General features: G+C 57.0%; 1 protein-coding gene across 1 annotated transcript in view; it reads left to right on the forward strand.

Moving 5' to 3' along the window:
• Window positions 1-3,947: 3,947 nt before the first annotated feature.
• MAPK8IP2 (mitogen-activated protein kinase 8 interacting protein 2) overlaps window positions 3,948-21,137 on the forward strand; it is a gene marked incomplete at its 3' end in the record, with an annotated part of 44,401 nt that continues 27,211 nt past the window's right edge. Inside the window, 3 exon segments of the mRNA XM_034762862.1 lie at window positions 3,948-4,096; window positions 15,713-15,818; window positions 20,636-20,863. Of these exon segments, the coding sequence (XP_034618753.1) occupies window positions 3,948-4,096; window positions 15,713-15,818; window positions 20,636-20,863 (483 nt within the window).

Raw genomic sequence — 21,137 nt, forward strand, 5'->3', positions numbered from 1 at the left:
CCCCCCCCCCCCCCCCCCCGCAGGGGCGCACTGGCCCAGGCAACTGCTGCAATGCTCCGGCTCGGGCAGGCCCGACCCAGCTCCCGGGCAGGGCCACAGGGCTGGTGTCCCAGGCCTCCCCCAAGGGGACTGGGTGGAGGGCTTGGGACAGCCCTGACCATGGACTGAGCTGGGCAGGGGGCTGGGAGAAGGCCCCTGCCCTGTGCACGGTGCAGCTCCCCCCAGGTCTGCCCTGCCCAGCCAGCTCCCCTGGGCCTGGGGACAAGGAGGGGGAAGTGTCCAGGGGTTCAGGCTTCCCAGGGACACCGAGGAGAGGCCAGGTTAGAGCCTACCCCATGCCCAGCTAGAGGCCCTTGCCTCCCAGAGCACAAGCCATGGGGCTGCAGGGACCTGTCCCAAAGCCAGCCCGAGCCCCGGCTCTCAGCTCTCAGCACTGAGCACTAAGCCCAGGGCCTGCACCTCATGGGCTTGATGGTTGGTTTCTTTGTCCCCAGTTCCCCTGCCCCATGGCAGGAGCTGGGTCCAGCCCCACAGGGGCCATGAGCTGGTGTGTGTATGGGGGAGCTGCCCCCAAAGGTAGTGAGCTTGTGGGGTGGGGGCTTCACAGCCTCTGGGCCTCACTCTCTGTCCCATTTTCTTTTGGCCCCCAGGACCCATCCTGTTCCCCAGGACTGAGACCTCTTCTAGTGGCTGGTTCCCTGGGGGTACGGGGGGGGAGAGGGGGTGTCGGTCCCCACTGATGTTATCAGAAAATGGTGTGTTTGGGGAGTGGATCCTAAACCAGGGGGCAGGGCAGCATCCAAGGCACAGCCCCCACTTCTGAGAGCCGAGCTGCAGGCCCTGTGGTGTGACAGAGGGCAGAGACGGAGAGCCCCTGTCCTCTGCTGGCGTGGCGCTGATCCCGCTCCTCCTCTCATGGAAGCTCGGAAACTAAAGACCAAAAGCCCCATTGCATCCCACCTCGTCCATCCTGTGCACCAGGGCTGGGACCCACCCCAAGGACCCATTCCCAAGGGCTCTGAATGCCCCAGGGTTGTGACCCCCAGGGGGAGCAATTCCCGGCCAGATCCACCCCCCGTCGGGGAGCGACGGGCCCGGCCCTTCCCCCCGGGGATGATTCCTGACCGGATCCACCCCCTGTCGGGGAGCGACGGGCCCGGCCCTTCCCCCCGGGGGATGATTCCCGACCGGATCCACCCCCCATCAAGGGAGCGACGGGCCCGGCCCTTCCCCGGCGCGATTCCCCAGTCCCGTCGGATACTCTGCCAGGAAGTCGTCCTGCTGCTCAGCCCGTCCTTGCCCTAGTTACACCCCTCGTGTCCCGCTCTGTGTCCTTGGGATTTACGCCCTCCAGAGATTTGCAGGCTTTGAGCACGTCCCCTCCCCCGCCCCCGTTGAGCCCAACTCGACAGATTTAGCCGGTTTAATCTTCCCCAGGAAGTCGATCCCTTGCTCTCCTCTGGTGTGGCTCCCGTTTGTTTATTGTTACTCCTGGCGTTTCCCAGGGGCCCTTCCCCACAGGCCCACAGCTCCGGTTTCAGAGATCAACACGGCCCCAGACTCCTCGGGCTGGAGCCACGTTCTGCTCCCCCGTGGGCGGGTGCGTTACCCAGCCAGGGACCCGATCCTGGCACCGGCAGGCCGGGGAGCGTCCAAGCCTCCAACGGGGGGAGCTGCTGGGCCTGCGTCTGCTCCCTCGCACTCCAGGGTGAAGCAGGAAGCCGGGGAAGTGGGGGGCATCTGGGCAGCGGAGATCAGGGTCAGGCCCACTGCAGTCCCTCGAGCAGGGAGGTGCCCAGGGCTGTCCCTGACCTCCCAGGGCTCGCTGGCATGTGGCAGGGTGGCCCTGTGCCCGCCGGAGAGAAGTCAGAGATTCCCCGGACAGGAGTGAAAAGGCTGCCGTCGAGCGGGGCTCTGTGGCTGTACCATGTGGCACTCGGTCGCAGGCTGGATGCTGGTGGGGTCCCCCCCAGGCCATGTGTAAAGATGAGCAGGTGCAAACATGGGGATTGCCCGAGTGCCGCGTCGCCCAGTCTCTCCAAGCGGCAGAGCAAACAATGGCTGGGCTTGGCCTTGGCCTGGCACTCATGGACACCAGAGAGATGCTAGTTTTTCTGCTGTAGAAATCCAGGTCCCACTCAGCAGGCTGACTGGAGAGCCAATGGGACAGGGCCACTTGCAAGCCAAGGGGCGGGAACGGGGCGCTGGGAGGAGAGGGGAGTTGTGCTCTGGGCTTGGGGCTTGTTGAACTCCGGTGGCTGGTTAACATGTGGGAGAAAGGAAGCCTTGGTACACAGTTAGCATCCTGGCTTCTTTGCCGAAGGTGCTGAGTGCCCGCCCCCCCCCACACACACACACCCTAGAGCCCTAGGCAGGCCCAGCCCTGCGCACCAGCACTGTGGAGGTAACAGACAAGCAGGAGCTACACGCTGGTCAGCACAACCCCTCCCAGGCCCCCGTCTCCGTCGGGAAGGGCACAAGACTTTGCAGGGCTGGCCAGTTCACGGGGCTGCCCAGATTTCCCTCTCTTGCTCCTCCCTACAGCCTGGTGCTTGTGTGGTGCAGCTGCTAGGCTGCGAATCAGGACGCCTGGTTTGCGTCCCAGCGCTGCTATTTCCTTGTGACCGTGCGGGAGTCTCTTCCCCTCCCCGTGAAATGAGACTGAGGCAGGGACTGTAGGGCCTGCTTTGTCTTATTCTGCTGGGGCTGGGCTCTGGCTTCGGAGCAAGCCCCTCGAGAACTCGGAGCGGGGCAGAGCTGTGAAGTTCTGAGCAGCTCCATGTGGGACGGTGCATTCAAAGGGCCCTCGGACTGCGACGTGGCCAGGGCGTTTCCTTGGTTACTAACCAAGGCTGCCCCCAGGTGGGAAGCGGGTGGCAGGCAGGTCTCTTGACGTACCAGGGGCTGTAGACCAGACATGGAGCCTTCAGCAGGGTTTGTCCTTCTGGGTGCTCCACTTCAGGGGCTCGTGCACCTCTCCAGCCCTCACTGGGAGCTTTCTAGCTAGCAGTGTCCGTTCGGCCCATGCGTGCGCCCAGTGCCTTCCTCTGGCAGACACCAAGGCTGTGTCGGGGTGTGTGGGCGAACCACCCTCGGTTCCTTCTCTACCACCTTGGCCCGAGACGGAGCAGCAGCGGGTCCTCGTAGAGCGTACTCGACCTTTTCTCCTTCTTCAGTTAGTTTGTGGCTGCAGGTGACTGTTTTGTGATTAGTAATAGTTAGCTAAGGTGAGAGTACGGTGTCTTCCCCCTCCTGGTGGGGGTGCCTGGTTTGCCAGGCTTCTAACGCTGCCTCTCTGGCTGGGGTGCTGTATTGGGAAGTGACAGTCCATTGCCGAGGGGAGTCCCCCGTCTCTCAGAAGCGCTACTTCTCCTTGGCTCTTTAGTCCAGGGCTCGGAAGGACAGGGGGATGAAGCTCAGACTGTTGGCCATTGGATATTCCCTGCAGCCACCCTCTGGGCCAGGTCCCTGCCCGCCCCCCATACATCTGTCCTCGGCCAGACCCAGCACTCCATCAACCTCGGGGCGTGCTTCTCCTCCGAAAGGGAAGCCAAAAAGAGGAGCGTGAACTCTAACTCTAAGGAGCCAACTTCAAAAGAGAGCCGTCGCCAAGGGTACGGCTGAGGCCAAGGACTCTCCCTCTGGCACCAGCAGGCCCGCCAAGCCCTGGAGCTCCAAGGATTGGGCACCTGCACCAGTAAGGAGCGAAAGCACTGGGTCCCATCGAGCTCGTCCCTGCCATTGGCACCGAAGCACTGCCCTCAGCAGCTGGTGCCACCGTGTGCCTTGTTCCAGCCATCGGCACCGACCAACGCAGCTCAGCCGGGGGGACACTGCAAACACGGGTGCCTGACATCTACAGCGCCTGCAGTACACCCATCGTCACCGGTAGCGTCAGCTCCAGCAGATGAGGCAGGCTCCCATTTCTGTCACCGGATGCGGAAGTTATGGTTCCACCACCTTCCATGGCCGATGACTTCAGACGGTTTCAGGCCCTCACTAGAAGGGTAGCTATCGCCCTGCAGATCCCTCGGCGGAGGTCAAAGATCTGCCGATATTTTCCAGTTGGCACCACCCTCCAGTGTGGCACTATCTGGTAACGAGGCTTCCCGGGATCTGGCTCGGATGGCAGGGCAGACACCGGCCACTATTGCACTGACGTGTCAAAGGGCGGCTATGAAGCACTCCTTGCCCCTGAAGGATTCCACTTGTTATTTTCCGACCCCCACCTCAGCCCGCCCAGTAGTGGATGCGGTGAATGAATGGAGCAAGCAGCACTGTTTGAGAACTCCCCCCATGACAAGAACCAAAGCGACTGGATTTCTTTGGAGGAAAGTCTTGCTCGTCTGCAGCCCTGCAGTTCCGGATCATGGGCTGTCAGACGGTCCGTGGCCAAATACAACTTTACTCATTACAACAAGCTCACGGCCTTTGTTGAACAGCAGCCACAAGACTGCCAGGAGCAACTCCAATCCGTAGTTGCGGAGGGCCAACTATTGGCCAGAACAGCTCTCCAGGAGCCCCTAGATGCCATGGACACTGCTGGCAGATCCATCTCGCCAGCGGTAGTTGTGTGCGGGAAAACCGTGGTTCCAATTTCCGGGGTTGGAGAGATGTTCAGAGCACTGTGGAGCACCTCCCCTTTGAAGGTCATATGCTTTCTCGGAGACCGGAAATGACTCCCTGCACATGCTGAAGGACTCCAGGGCTGCCCTCCATCCCTGGGGCATATAGGCAACTATGAGCAGGAAACTGCCCAGAGATTATGGCCTGCTCAGTGCATGGGGTACCACTGGCCCATGGAACCCCCCAGAAAGAGAGACAGATCTCTGAGGAAGAGGGCCGCCCAACTGCCCTCTACCACCACCCAAGTGTCCTCTAAACAGCAGTCGCTCCCTTCCCCTCACAGGGCCAGAGGGTTCTACTCAAAATACCTGTAGCGCCAAAGATGGACAGAGGTTGGGGCTGATTGTGGGTCATGCCTCAAAAGTTCAGCATGGCGACTCTGGCAACTATAAATTCCTTCACTAGAGGAAGGGAATTGGTTTGGGCCTACTTCAGGATAACTATTCACCTATCGCACAGGAAATACCTATAATTCACCATAGGCCAAGATCATTGCCAGAACCGAGCGCTCCCCTTCGGCCTATCCTCGGCCCCAAGAGAGTTTTCAAAGATCCTAGCAGCAGTGGCAGATTACCTTCGGCAGGAAGCGATTCTTGTCTTCCCGTACCTCGACAACCGGCTACTCAAAGGCTGCTCTTTCGCGGCAGTGTTATTGTCTAAGAACGTAAGAACGGCCGTACTGGGTCAGACCAAAGGTCCATCCAGCCCAGTATCCTGTCTGCCGACAGTGGCCAATGCCAGGTGCCCCAGAGGGAGTGAACCTAACAGGCAATGATCAAGTGATCTCTCTCATGCCATCCATCTCCATCCTCTGACAGACAGAGGCTAGGGACACCATTCCTTATCCATCCTGGCTAATAGCCATTAATGGACTTAACCACCATGAATTTATCCAGTTCTCTTTTAAACGCTGTCATAGTCCTAGCCTTCACAACCTCCTCAGGTAAGGAGTTCCACAAGTTGACTGTGCGCTGCGTGAAGAAGAACTTCCTTGTATTTGTTTTAAAACTGCTGCCCATTAATTTTATTTGGTGGCCCCTAGTTCTTATATTATGGGAACAAGTAAATAAGTTTTCCTTATTCACTTTCTCCACATCACTCATGATTTTATATACCTCTATCATATCCCCCCTTAGTCTCCTCTTTTCCAAGCTGAAGATCCTAGCCTCTTTAATCTCTCCTCATATGGGACTCGTTCCAAACCCCTAATCATTTTAGTTACCCTTCTCTGAACCTTTTCTAATGTCAGTATATCTTTTTTGAGATGAGGAGACCACATCTGTACACAGTATTCGAGATGTGGGCGTACCATGGATTTATATAAGGGCAAAAGATATTCTCTGTCTTATTCTCTATACCCTTTTTAATGATTCCTAACATCCTGTTTGCTTTTTTGGCTGCCGCTGCACACTGCATGGATGTCTTCAGAGAACTGTCCACAATGACTCCAAGATCTCTTTCCTGACTAGTTGTAGCTAAATTAGCCCCCATCATATTGTATGTATAATTGGGGTTATTTTTTCCAATGTGCATTACTTTACATTTATCCACATTCAATTTCATTTGCCATTTTGTTGCCCAATCACTTAGTTTTGTGAGATCTTTTTGAAGTTCTTCACAGTCTGCTTTGGTCTTAACTATCTTGAGCAGTTTAGTATCATCTGCAAATTTGCCATTTCACCATTTACCCCTTTCTCCAGATCATTTATGAATAAGTTGAATAGGATTGGTCCTAGGACTGACCCTTGGGGAACACCACTAGTTACCAACCCTTTCCATTCTGAAAATTTACCATTTATTCCTACCCTTTGTTCCCTGTCTGTTAACCTGTTCTCAATCCTTGTCTACACGCACAAGCCCTTGCTCTCTTCCAAGAGTTGGACTTACAGTTGAATGCAAACAAATACCAGCAGAAGTGGAAGAGATTCATCCATTGGTGCGGTCATCACTACCTCCAGCTGGAATCGGTTCTCCTTTCCCTCATCCTAGATTACCTGCTGGATCTGACGGCATCCGGGTTATCCATCAGTTTGGTCAAGATACACTTGGCTGCCATCTCAGCCTTTCATCCCCTTGTAGGATTCTCCATTTTTGCTCACCTGGTATCATCCAGATTTATTAAGGGTTTGGGTAACCACTTCCCCCACATTAGATACCCCATCCTATCTTGGGACCTCAACCTGGTTCTCAACCACCTCGCGAGACCTCCATTTGAACCAATGGCGACCTGCTCCCTACTTCATTTATCTGTGAAGACGGCCTTCTTAGTTCCCATCATGTTGGCTCGTGGGGCCATGGAGACTGGAGCCTTGATGGCAGATGCCCCTTTTCCATGTTTTTTAATGAAAAGGTCTCTCTACATCCGCATCCTAGGTTCCTCCCAAAGCTTACGTCAGATTTTCATCTTAATCCATCTACCAGTACTTTTCCCAAAACCTCACAGTTCTCAGCAGGAATCCTGGTTCCATATTCTAGACGTTAGAAGGGCCTTGGCCCTCTACCTGGATAGGACTAAGCAGTTTAGGAGATCGCCTGGACTCTTCATCTCCTTCACAGACAGGTATAAGGGGGTTCCTATTTCTGTTCAGAGGCTTTAGAAATGGATAGCGGGTTGTACCTCTACCTGCTCTGAGTCTGCTGGTGAGAGCACATTCGGCCAGAGCACAGGCAATGTCCACTGCGTTTCTGAAGACTGTCCCAGTATCTGAGGTATATAGAGCTGCCACTTGGAGCTGAGTCCGCACTTTTTTGAAGCGTTACACCCTGCTCCATGCCCTCGGCTCTGCAGTACTGTCTTCAGTTCTGGCCCCTGTTCTGACGCTCCCTCCTCCCTCGGGAGGTACTGCCTGGGACCCAGCCGGAGTGGAGCCCCCAGCGGGAGCCTACTCGAAGGAGAAGGAAGCGTTACTCACCCTGTGCAGTAACTGGAGTTCGTCGAGATGTGTGCCCGTGTGGGTGCGCCGCGACCCACCCTCCTTCCTCTCTGCTTCTGTTGTTCCCTAAGGCACTGAGGGCGGTTCGCCCACACACCCTTATACAGCCTCGGTTCTGCCACGAGGAGGCACTGGGCGCTTGCGGGGGCCGAATGGGCACTGCTAGCTCGATATCTCCGCCGAGGGCTCGCGAGGTGCAGGCACCTGGAGTGGCACACCCGTAGGGCCCGGCATCCCAGAGAACTACGGTTACCGCACCAGGGGAGAAACATTCCCTCTCCACTTGCAGAGAGGGCAGCTTGTCCCCCGCACGCTTGGGTCACAGCCATGGTTCAGCGAGGCCGGGGGTGTCCTGCTCAAGCAATAGCCAGGCTGAGCGGCTCCTCCTGCACTGTGACTGACCTCTGAGCTGTGGCCTTGGCACTCGGAGAGCCGTGACTTGCCGTTGCTGTGAGACCAGCCCCCTGGCTTTGCTGAGCCCTGGGTGGGGTGCCCAGGGCATGCACTGGTCAGACAGACACGGGGGGCGGGCGTGCATCCACCGGTATCGTTCACACGGTGTCTGTGGGCCTGGTGGAAACAGTGAGTCATGCATAGGGGTTGGGATGGGGGGTGCCTGGTGCCTGGGGGCAGCATAAGGACGGTATGATGGGAGTGGGGGAAGGAAGTGAAGGAGATGCTAGGCTGGTGGGATGGAGGGGGCAGTGCCTTTGGGCATGACCCAGACAAGAGCATGTCTTTTCCTGGTTCTGCTCCAGACTGGGCAGCTCTCACTGCTGTTCATCACCTGATTCCCCCAGCCCCAGGGTCCCTGCATGGTAGGACAGCTGGGGAACAGAGTCATAGGCCCCTGTGTGGGAGGAGCACCAGCTCCTCTCCGCCCCCCACCGTCTCCCTGCACCATGGCACCCGTTGGGTACTGGGGTTCAGGGTGGCTTCCTCTGAGGGGCCTTGCCTGCATTTCCCTGGCTGGTTCTTCCCTCCTCCCATTCTGAACCTGTCCCAGATCGTCTTGCGTTCATCCCTCAGTTCCCCGAGTGCGCGTCTCCCTCCCGCCATGGCGCCGGGGCCAGCCGCGGGTGTCTGGGGCAGTGTAGACAGGCCCTCAGAGCCGAGCAGAGTCCTGTCTCCAGGAGGGCTCCCCAAGGGCTGACTGCCCGGCGCAGGTGGGAGGAGCAGCGCTTGGCATTAGGGGAAACGAACACGGGGACTTGGCCCCCAGGCTCCTCTCTTTCTCCATCCTTGCTGGCCAGGGAATCCGCCAGCAGAGCAGAGGGAGGGGTTAGATCTCAAGGGGGGTGGGTGTTGTCCTGCAGCCTCCTGCCTGTGCTCAGCGTTCCCCAGGCAAATGGAGACTGGTCCCTGCCCCAAGGCACCGCGGTTCGACTCAGTGCTCTGAGGCGGGAGAGATCAGGTCCCAGAAGCAGCCCTGCCCCCCTTCGCTGCAGGAGCCTGTCCCCTCCGTGCTCCAGCTGAGCTCGCCTGTAGAGACCGGCCCGGCTGCGTCTTCCCACCCACGAGCAAGTGGTTAGTGCTAGGAGAACCGACTCCGCTCACCACACTCCGCCTCACGCCCAGGCCCCAGTGAAATCTCACCATGCCAAGTCCCCTCCCGCCCGGGCAGGGATCTGCTTCCCTCCCCCCGCTGATGTGTTTGCACAACATGCTGGAGGGGATAGGCCCCAGGGGCTCCCCTCAGAGCCTGCACACGGCTTCACAGCCAGGCCCGACAGAGCCCCCGGCAAAGCTGCCCTTCCGCGGCCCCTAGGCCGCCCTCCCCCCCCATCGCCCCGGGATGTAACCCTGGGGTGGCGTTTCTGGGGCTGCAGACTCCAGGAAGCAGCCCTTCCCCCCACACCCTCTGAAAGAGGAGGAGTCAGCTCCATCCCACTGCCATGGGGCCAGCAGCCTCCCCCCAAGCAGCACCCGGGCCTCAGCCGGGGGGAGCGATGATGCTCAGCTCCCACTCCGAGGAGACCCCCTCCCGTGCAGAAGGCCCTGTGGGGTGCACGCTGCTGCCTCCTGTATGGGGTGGGGGCTGCTGGCAACATGATCTTCTGACCCTCCCACGCAGCAGCCCCTTCCCCCAAGGCAGTCCCCCCCCCATCCTGCTGGGAGGAAAGCAGGCAGGGGTGGGGCTGGAGAGAGCTGGAAAATCTCAGAGTCCATGTGCCAAGGACGGAGCAGCCAGCAGCAGCCGGGCGAGCCCCTGGCAGCGGGATTCCGGCTGCCTCTAAGGCCGAGGGCCTTGGGGCCTGTGGGATCAGGGGCCGGCGGGCAGTAGCCGCAGAGAGTGGCTGGCACCTGCTCACCAGCAGAGCCCCCTCGCCCGGAGCACCGCCTCTCTCGTAGCCGGGGCCCGAAGGGGACGGATCCGACTCTTCTCTGGGCTATGGCAGCCTGGGGGCGTTGGGAGCAGCCAGGCCTTGCTCTGGTAACTCCAGGGGGCAGGCAGGCGGCGGCAGCATCTCCTGATGCAGGCGGTGGCCAGCCCTCCCCGCCCCCAGTAAGTTCAGCGGTAGCCCCACAGGCCAGGGGAGCGTGCTCTGGAATGGTCCTTCCCACTGCAGGCTGGTGGCTGGTGAGACGGGGAGGGGGCTGGCGGAGCTGTTGCTGGGCTGGGAGAGCCCAACAGAGGAAGTTTTGTTCTCGTGTCAGGCGATAGCACACCAGCGGCTTGACCTAGAAACTTGGCTGGTGGTTTATCGGGGAGAGGCAGCGGCCAGCACGCCGCGGCTCAGCCCGAGAGCTGGTTTCCGCCAGGAGCCCCAGGTGTGTCCCGCTCCAGAACACTCCTCGGGGGTTGCACGTGTGGCTGTGGTGGGCGGGCGATGACTCGCCCACATTTCAGGAGACTCAGAGAAGTCCTTTCTGGGAGCCAGGACTTGGAGAAACCCAGGTGGAGATCACGGCCCCGGAAACCACCTGAGAGGCTGAGGGCAGAGCCTAATCCTGGGGCGGGGCAGGGCAGGCGTCTTTGGGAAATTGCTCGTCAGTGATTGCTGGGGAGTGCTAAGGGTAGGGGGTCTCCAGCGGGGGCCGGCTGAAGAGCGGTGAATGGCTGAGAGCTCCTGCCCACACAGCCAGCAGCCCTTGGACTCCCCCTCTCCCGTCCCGCTGCAGAGCTGCCTCCCGGCTGCCTTCAGAAGCTCACAAGAGCTGCTGGGGATCTTGGAAGGTCCCTGGGAACTTGATAACCCCCCACGTCCGACCATGGCTCTTGCTGGCACCGTTCAGGAGGCGACACTTGGACGGGGAATGAGAATCCAGGTCTGGGGCCTGGGACCCCACTTCCCGCTCCCGTCTCCTCCTGGCTCCCTTGGCTTGTCTAGAGACGTTTCCAAATTCTAAATCGTCTCTGGGATTCCCAGACCAGGCTCCATTAGGCTGAGCCGGCCACAGAGCGACCTGTCAATCACAGGCTCGCCGACTCTTGGCATGGTCCCGTGCGTCTCCTGATACCCGGGGGCCCAGCTGCTGGAATCACGGGATTAGGTAAGAGTCTCCTTTCACTTCAAAAACACCCAGTAAGTTTCTGTTCCCATCAGTTAAGGGGAAAAACTAAAGGTTGGAGCCAATGCAGAGCCACAGGGCAGAGAAAAACAACCCCACATTTGTTCTTTTTTTAAATCTGGTTTTATGCCAGTTCTGTGACGTGGGGATGTTTGGGGCTGGCCATGCTGCTGTCAGAACGGCCAGCGAAGGCAAGTGGGTGCAGAGGGTCCAACCCCCAGCGTCCTGTGAAGTTCCATCCTGGGCCAGTCGTACACACCCCAGCAGGGGCCTGAGGGCTCTGCCTGCAGCTCCTTGGAAAAGGGGATCATGGCAAACTGCCAGACTTGTCCAGAAGGGAGAAGTCGGAAACTCGTGGATTCAGAAATGTTGAAAAGTTGTTGTTAGGGTTGGCAGTGAGCTCTGCCTGCCTGGGCAGCTCAGGGGCTCCCGGGAGACCCACAGTGCATCAAGGGAGATGTAGTCTGGCCAGGGAGCAAGAGCAGCCTGGGGGAATGGGAGCATGGAACTACAGCTCCCACGAGGCACTGCAGCAGCCCGTGCTGAGGCAGAGATTAGTATTGACCCAAAACACTTTGTGCCAACTTTCCTGAGAGAAAGTGACCTTTTCTTGAAGACAGTTTCAATGAAATCCTGTTGTCTGGCAGGAAAACAAATCCTGTTGTCCTGCTTTGAGCAGGGGGTTGGACTAGATGACCTCTTGAGGTCCCTTCCAACTCTGATATTCTATGATTCTATGATTCTATGAAAATGTTTTGTTCTACATTTTTTGACCAGCTCTGCCTCACTTTTTCTTTTTTCTTTTTAACACTTTGGTAACACTTGTCTGGCGTGTCGCACCGTTAACATCATACTGAACTGAGAGAGGCGGGGAAAAGAGCAGGAACTGCAGAATAACCCCCCCCCCGCAAGACTGTTGCAGTTACAAAAGTGACCCGTCCCCCCAGGGGTGTGTGAAGATGAAATCCAGGGTGCTCAGGTGCTGTACTGGTGAGGGCCAGAGAAGTACCTGAGAGTGATCAGAATTGCAGGGAATTCCAGTCAGGTTAGAGTTAAAATAACCCCAACACCTAGGAAGAGCAGAAGTGCAGTTCAGGTCACTCCAGCACGGCTCCCGTCTTCGCCCAGGCCTGCCGACTAGCACAGCTTCTCTGGTTCTTCCGAAGGGCTGTGACGTTTGTAAGTCTCTGCACTGCTGCGCTCCCGGGGAAGGGGTTCCACGCACACGTTCTGGCCTGGCCCGGCCCAGCAGGACTGTGCACTAGCAGTCTGTTAAATGACTGTCACCCAGTGAGTGGCCTGGAACGGCTGAGGGTCCTGGCTCTCCACTGCCTCCCTTTCCTTGGCCGCGGCTTGCCACAGCCACCACAGGGCTAGGTGTAGGGGAACCGGGTCTGTGGCCATCCTTGCCAGTGCTGGAGTTATTCCAAATTTAACCTTTCCTTCCGTCCCTTCCTTTCTGGCTGGTTTGGGGTAATTGCTGTCTTCTCGGGAGCTTTCCAACCTCTCGGGGGACATCTGCACTGCAAAAAAGACCTGTCGGCAGTGAGGCTCGGAGCCCAGGGCTAAACCAGCAGCATCGACGTTCCCGCCCAGGCCCTGAACTTGAACCTGGTGAGGGGAGAGGGTCTGAGAGCCCAGGCTCCAGCCTGAGCCGGAACAGCTACACTGCTGGTTTTAGCCCCCAAGTGCAAACCTCAGTCAACTGACCCGGGCTCTGAGACTTGCTGCCGTGGGCTGTTCTTGTAGTGTAGACATGCCCTCAGTTACTGAAACCGTTCCCTTCGCTCCAGTTTAACAAGACTCTTCTCTCGGGAACCTTCAGATGGCCTGGCCTGGTCCTTCGTGGCCATTGGTATCCCCTGGGCTTGTGGGAGAATGAGGCCTAATGGCTCTGTGGGCTTCAGGACACACCAACGGACCCTCTGTGACCACACACTCCCCGGAGTGCCAAGGTTCACGGTTTGGCCGGGAGTTAGCGCAGCTTGGGGTGTTTTCTGGCAGCCCCAGCTCCTGGAGTCCCGGGATCCCATGAGAATCTCGGCTTCCGTTAGAAAGAACAGCCCGTTTCCAGCCCTCGTGGCCGAGGCAAGAAGCCTGAACACGTGACTTGAGTGACCCCCCAGGGGCAGAAGGCAAATGAAAAATCTCCTGATTCCCGGGCCCCTTTGGTGATGCTCCGTGTGTGGGGCTGGCGACGCGGCATCCCTGCAGGGCCTAGCGCAGTCGCAGAGGGAACGGGCGCAGGGTTTGCGAGCGGCTGGCACTCCTCTCGGCATGCAGCTGCCCTGGCAGTGCGGAGCCTCCTCCCATTGGAACCGGTGAGGCAAGGCAAAGCAGCCCTACGTCCCTGTCCGGCAGTGCCAGCAGCCGCCAGTCCTGAGGTTCCTGGGCACCTCGTGCTTGTCTTCTCTGTCATACTGACCATGGGGGCGTGGACCCAGCCCGGGAGGCTCAGGACAGTGCTTTGTCTCCAGCTAGACCAGGGAGAAGGGCTCATGTCTGGCTCATGCTGCATCGCAGGGTCTCTGACCCCGGGCCTCTCATTCCCCAGAGAGGCGGTTTCCTTTCCGGCCGCCGGGGGCCGGTGAGAGGGTCCAGCCCTGATGAGTTTATGTGTGGAGAGCAGGTCAGAGACCAGGGCTTTGCCGAGAGCCATGGTCAGAAGCAGGTCACAGCCGCCACCCGTTTATTCCCCACTCCACGTGCTTGGCCAGTTTTGTTTGGCACACGGGGAGAATCCGGGGTCAGGGCTGGCTGCGGAGCTGTGCTCATGCTCCTGTTTCTGTGCCTTGCCTGGGTGGGTGCACAGGCACGTGCAGTGTGAGTTTAAAGTGGAGTTTCCATGACAACTCACACGTGGGAATTTGCTTTTCACAGATATTCGTGCCACGTCCCAAACTGGATGGCTCCATTCTGCCTCCCTACACCCCCCCTGCAGCCTCAGTCCAATACAAGAGTCTTTTGCCCTTCCTGGTCTAAATGCCTGGGCATTGTTGCTCCCCAGAGGTGGCTGCATGGCAGTGGTGGGTGAAGTGCAGTGTGTCGGACACAATGGCTTCGCTAATGAGAAGCAACAACCTGACTCTGGGTTCCGCTGCGCTGGGCCTCACACTCCCATCCCTGGGCACAAACCCCGATGAGCCATCCCCAGGCACATTCACTTGGCTTCGGAGTTCGACAGGATCAGGGCTACTCAATCCTGGCTGGTCTATTGGCCGTGTCCTGCTGCTGCCCTTCAGTCGCTGCGGTTCACGGGGACACGGTTATTTATTATTGGTACATGGGGGAGCCGCAGCCGTGGAGCAGAACCCCCTGTGCCAGGCGCTGGACAGACAGAACAAAAGGCCGCCGCTGCCCAGGGACCGGCAATCGAAGTGTCAGACGAGAGCCAGGCTGTCAGGGAAGCACAAGGAAGCAGAGAGGACTGGTCAGCGGCGTAGGCCGGGCTCTGGAGCGTTTTGTAGGCAGCAGGGCAAAGGAGGGATTTGAAGGCGCACCAGGAGGTTGGGCAGCTGTTTGGGGGGAGCGCCCCTTCAGAACCCCCTGCTCTCGGAGAGGGGGGCTCCAGGGAGAAAGCCCCACTCCTGGGATGCGAAAGAAGTTGCTGGTCTGACTCCCACAGAGCTCCCGCCTCAGCCAAGTGCACTCGCTGCAGGTGTAACTAACCCAAGCCTGAGGGCCCAGAGCTCAGGAAGTTTGGGCGGGGGGAGAAATGCAAAAAGGAAACTCTTTTCTAGTGATGACAGAGCAAAATCCCTGTGGCATCTCTGAGCCCCCAGGAACCCTGGAACTTCCCCTAGTGCCCCCCAAGCAAACGCCCTGGGGCCGGAGTGCCAGCCCTGAAGGGAGGGGGTCTCTCTGCCTTGGCTCTGGCTGAGAAAGTTAGAAGGGGTTAAAAATAAGACTTCAAATGGAACCCCACTGGGGATGCCAGCGTGCGTCTCTGACTCCTTCCCTCTGCCCCACCCAGGGGCACATCCCACACGGCAGACAGGGGCCTTCCTCTTACCCGTCCCGCTGGTGTGTGTGTGCTGGCAGCACCCAGAGACCCTGGCAGGTTTGGGCCCCATTGTGCTGGGTCCTGGGCAGGTGCAGACGGAGCCAGTCCCTGCCCACGAGAGCTCGGCTCTAGGAGACCCAGCGTGGGAGCGCCAGGGGGCAGCGAGAGGAAGACGAGGGCTCACACATTTGTTCGGGTGCAGGCTGGAGGTGCCAGCGTTGGGGTTGAACAGGGGCCGTGGCTGGGAGACAGGACCCTGACCAGGCCCGGCCCTGCCGTCCGCGCTGAGGCTGGCTCCCGTGGGGGTCCCAGCCGAGCTGGCGTGTGTGAGGAGATGGGTGGTGGCTCTGTGAACCGATGCGCGGGAGAGGGGGACTCCATGTGCAAGGGGCAGCGTGTGCGAACGGGCTTGTTCCTGGCCTCAGTGTCGGCTCTCCTCTCCAGCACTTCCTTCCACCCCAAAGGGGTTGGGACTTTGCCCCTGGAGGCCTGACAGGCCCCCTGCCTGCCCTTCCCCAGCCCAGAGGCCCCCAGTCTCCAGTCCTGCCTCCCTGCGTGGACACAGGGCGGAGTAGGGAACGGCTGTGTGGGGGTGGCCCAGGAGACCTGATCTCTGCTTGCTCTCCCTTTGCCCCAGGCCCCCGCAGGACATCAGCCTGGAGGAGTTTGACGACGAGGACCTGTCGGAAATCACGGATGACTGTGGCATTGGACTGAACTATGACTCGGACCATTATGAGAAGGTGAGGGGGGAAGGCGGGGCTGAGACAGGCAGAGACCCTGGTGCCCGCGCGTGCCAACAGGGTGATGTGCTGCCACCCAGAAATGGGAGCCCAGTGCAGGCTGAGCACAACTGAGCTCCTGCTCCCAACCAGCAATGCCCCCGCTCCCCCAGGTAAATCCCAATGGGGAAAGTTCAGATGGCAGAAGTGAAATGCCTTGTTACCCCCAGACCTCTGCCCTGCGCCCTGCTCCGGGCTCCCCAAGCATGTGTGTGCCAGCATGTGCACACACGCACATGCAGACACGCACATGCAGACACGCACGCGCACACACTTTGGCTGATGCCCCTCAATCCCAAGCAGTAGTACCCCAGTCTCTTTCCATCCTGGGTTGGAACCAGATTGCGGGTTTTTCCGGGGTCTGCTGTCGGAGTGACTGTGGGGCAGGTCCCGGATACAGGCCACAATGGTCCCTGCTGACCTTGACATCCATGATTCCTCAATCCCAGCCTACAGCACCTCCCATTCCTCCAGCTCTGCCAGCCCCTCACCCCAGCAACGTCTGACGGACGGCCCTGGGGGGTGTTCTAATGATGCAGCCTCTGGCCAGGGGCGGCTCTAGCTTTTTTGCCGCCCCAAGCACGGCAGGCAGGTGGCTTTCGGTGGCATGCCTCCGGGAGGTCCGCCAGTCCCACGGCTTCGGCGTACCTGCCGCCGAACTGCCGCTGAATCCGCGGGACCGGCGGACCTCCCGCAGGCATGCCGCCAAAGGCTGCCTGACTGCCGCCCTCGCAGGGACCGGCACACCGCCCCCCGTGGCTTGCCGCCCCAGGCACACACTTGGAGCGCTGGTGCCAGGCGCTGCCACTGCCTCTGGCGAGACCCAACTGAGAGTATCAATTCAGGACAAATTGCTTAGAGCAGGACAATCACAGCCCAAGGATGGGTTCCTTTACTATGACGGCAAACCAAACCAGCCAAACAGAGAGGACTTTGAAGTGCGAGTGTGGTCGCGGCGCCAGCGCTGGGAGAGAGAGAGCTCTCCCAGCGCTGCAGGTCCTCCACCTCCACGAGGGGAATAGCTTACAGCGCTGGCAGCGCGGCTCCCAGCGCTGGGGCACTGTTTACACTGGCGCGTTACAGCGCTGGAACTTGCTGTGCTCGGGGGGGGTGTTTTTTCACACCCCTGAGCAAGAAAGTTGCAGCGCTGTAAAGCGCCAGTGTAGCCAAGCCCTGAGAATCAAAACACACTGAGCTACAGGTATAGAGCCAATAGTCATAACTTCAATTACAAAACTGATACACACAGACAGACACCATCATCATAACCAGCAAATTACAACCTTTTCATAGACACCTTCTTGACCTCCTTTGTACAAGATGTGCTGGAAATATATAACAGTGGTTGCCACAATGATCTATATGGTCACAATTTGTCAATAACGTCACACCCCCAGTGCAAAATGGATGCAGGAAGGGATGACACCAACATCACTGACTGCATCCCAAGAGCTCCCCATCCTGGGTTCTGTCTCACTACAGCTAGTATTGGGTTAGAAGCCGTACCAGTGTATAACAGAAATGGTTTATCAAAATCATGTTCAATAACATGATTGAATCTCTTTACAAACTCAAGGTAAAACTTGGTTAGAACAATAGTGGATTGGATCTGCTCTTGCAGCATGGTTCCTGTATGTCTCACGTGATCTTTCCAAGAGCTAAAGAACATAGCTACTTTATTTATACAAGCTCGGGCAAATGTTTGGAACCCGATTAATATAAAGACAATGTAGATATTAATGTTGTCCATATTATAGGAATCTTGGCATTTAGCCATGTAAGCAATATGGTAGCGTGCCTCAGTTTCCCTTTCCATACAGCACATCAGGTTTGGAATGTCTTTTCCTCTGAAAAGTTCCAATACTGTTTACAGGCACCAACTGTGAAACATCAGCGTAACAAGGCCTTTTAACATAACGTGTGATCTTATGTATTTCTTTGAACATGTTCAAGGGTTTTTTCAAAAGATTAGCCACATTGTACATTTTTACAGTTCTTGGTAATAGCAACATTAGTTACAAAATTACCATTAGCAATAACAACTAATCCATTGCAAGTGTCCATCTAAGGATAGAACCAGAAACAATGGGTTTAAACTGCAGCAAGGGAGGTCTAGGTTGGACATTAGGAAAAAGTTCCTAACTGTCAGGGTGGTTAAACACTGGAACAAATTGCCTAGGGAGGTTGTGGAATCTCCGTCTCTGGAGATATTTAAGAGTAGGTTAGATAAATGTCTATCAGGGATGGTCTAGACAGTATTTGGTCCTGCCATGCGGGCAGGGGACTGGACTCGATGACCTCTCGAGGTCCCTTCCAGTCCTATAATCTGTGAATCTGTGAATCTGTGATAGGGACATTCATCTGCCACTCTCCCTGCCTTCCCAAACTGACTAGACAAAGCCATCAGCTCACAAGGCTGCCTAGGCCCATCCAAACTTTCCTTACCAGGCCCATGGCCACTCCCAACTGATAAACTGCTGCTCTTCTCACTACACTGAGCTACTGCCAGCAAATCACAGTGACCCTTTTCAGGTTCACTTTTACAAGCTGTACTTGCCCATAATTCACCACCCGTCAAAAATCTGCCCTTTCCTTCCTCAGCCAGGGCTTTCACCTGACCATCCACTTCAGTCTGCTCCTGAGAAACATTTTCCTGACCCATGAGTTCTTTCCGCGCTTGATCTAATTCCAGATTCACTTCTGAGACAGTAGACAGACATTCCGAAACTTCATTCACAGACAGACAGCCATTTCCCACCAAGTTAGAGTCTCCCTCCCCCTGGTCATAACATAATGGGTGAAATACAGACAACTGCTCAGAGTAATACAACAGACCAACATCGTTATAAACTGAACTTTCAAGAGGATACAGGTTCTGCCGTTCTTCCCTTGCTTTTTTGACTTGGAGCCTAAGTCTGGCAATCCTCTTCTCAGCAGCCAGTCGTTCCATGTGCCATCTACGAGCCCTTACTTCTCTTTCAGCTTCTATTTCTAATTCAGCAGTCCTTTCCTTAGCTTCTTTCTCTGTCTCGGCTATCGTTTGCTTTTCCAGTCATCGAGTGTCTGCTAGTCTCTGTTCATGCTCTAGTTGCAGTTTACTTGCTGCCTTTTGCATTCCAATGGCTTCTGCAGTTTCTGTAGCCTCAAGTAAGGGCTGTGCTCCTGCCTCCTGATCACTGGCTATGAACAGCTCTCTCAGTTCTTGATTTGTAGCTTTCTTTCTAAAGCTTATCCCCTTTTCTGAACACAAATCTTTCAGGGCTTTTTTGTCAAGACCCTCATATGGTTTTTGCTCAGCCATTGCAACTGCTCTTTAACCAACCAAACTCTCAATCCCAAAATTCAAATGTGGATAGTGTGGGGTTCTGACCCAAAGCTTAATTGATCTGGTTCTGTGGATCCTGCCAAGTACGCCACTGACGATGCTGCTCTGGCGGGACACTTCTGAGAGTGACAATTCAGGACAACTTGCTTAGAGCAGGGCAGTCACAGCCCAAGCCAAACCAGCCACACAGAGAGGACTTCGGTCTCACCCCACTGGCTAGCCACAAGTCACACAAGCAATTCCCTCAGACACTCCAGTTTCCAGTATCACCACCAGTGCCACTTGTTATAAGGACGAATGGTTATGAAAACCAATACCCCAGTAAAAGAAAAAGGTTCTCCTGATCCCAAAGGACCAAGCCCCAGACCCAGGTCAATATACAAATCAGATCTTACCCACAAATCACGCTGTTGCCAATCCTTTAGAATCTAAAATCTAAAGGTTTATTCATAGAAAGAAAGAAATATAAATGAGAGCTAAAATTGGTTAAATGGAATCAATTCCATACAGTGATGGCAAAGTTCTTGGTTCAGGCTTGCAGCAGCGATGGAATAAGCTGCAGGTTCAAATCAAGTCTCTGGAACATCCCCAGCTGGGATGGGTCATTCAGTCCTTTGTTCAGAACTTCAGTGTAGCAAAGTTCCTCCAGAGGTGAGAAGCAGGATTGAAGACAAGATGGAGGGGTTTCCAGGGCCTTTTATATTCTCTGCCCTGTGGAAGGACCCCTTTGTTCTTACTGTGGAAAAGCACAGCAGCAAGATGGAGTCTGGAGTCACATGGGCAAGTCACATGTCCATGCATGACTCAGTTCTCTACAGGCAGATGCCATTGTTTACATGTTAGGGTTAGGGTTAGGGTTAGGGTTAGGGTTAGGGTTAAACATCCTGGCAATTAGCACAGGGTAATTTATCCATTAAACAGTTCAGATACAGGTTACCACAACCTTCAAAGAGACATAGAGACAATAATACTATTTCCCTCAAGTGTCTTCCTAAATGTTAACATTCCTTTTTTGATCTTTGGATTAAAGCTATAGCTATAGACAAGACTTGTTTGCTTACATCACAAGACCTGAGCAAACACCTCCCCTTCTGCCGGCTGCATTTCAAAGCTCTATTCATTTATAGATCTTCCTAACCAGTCTCTAAAGTTCGGCCCTGGGTCAGGTCAGTCTGGGAGGTAATTAACTCTTTCTGGCCCTGTCACCTCTCAATGGGATATTATATTACACTCATAATGTCACAGCCCCCCAGGATGGCCAGGTGATGGAGCGCTGCCCCCTAACCCCTGTGCTCCCCCCCCCAGGATGGTCTGGTGCTGGAGCCCTGCCCCCTAACCCCTGTGTCCCCCCCCAGGATGGCCAGGTGATGGAGCGTTGCCCCGTAACCCATGTGCCCCCCAGGATGGTCTGGTGCTGGAGCCCTGCCCCCTAACCCCTGTGCCCCCCCCCCAGGACGGCCTGGTGCTGGAGCGCTGTGAGCAGCCCCACCCCATCTGCACCTTCTCGGAGGATTTCCAGGAGTTTGAGATGATCGATGACAACGAGGACGAGGAGGAGCCGGACAGGACCGGACTGGACGTGCCGCCCTCTCCTTCGGCCTCCCCCATCCCCTCACCCGGTGCCGAGGAGACACAGAAGCCCCGGCCCAGTACCCTGAGCCTGAGCGTGCCGGGGGCCCAGGTGAGGGGTCTGCAGCTCCACTGAGACGGGGGCTAGTGGGTCACCGCGGGCAGCGCTGAGGGGCTCTGGGGGGGGCTCTGCGTGAGGTGCTGAGTGTGTTTGGGGGGTCTCTGCATGAGGCACTGAGGGGTCGGCGGGCCTCTGCATACAGCACTGAGGGGCTTTGGGGGGGCTCTGTGGGAGGCAATGAAGGGCTTGGGGGGGTCTCTGCATGAGGCACTGAGGGGTTGGGGGGGCTCTGCCTGAGGCACGGTGGGGGCGGGGGGCGTTGTGT

Source organism: Trachemys scripta, chromosome 1 (assembly GCF_013100865.1).
Source record: "Trachemys scripta elegans isolate TJP31775 chromosome 1, CAS_Tse_1.0, whole genome shotgun sequence".
NCBI lineage: Eukaryota > Metazoa > Chordata > Testudines > Emydidae > Trachemys > Trachemys scripta.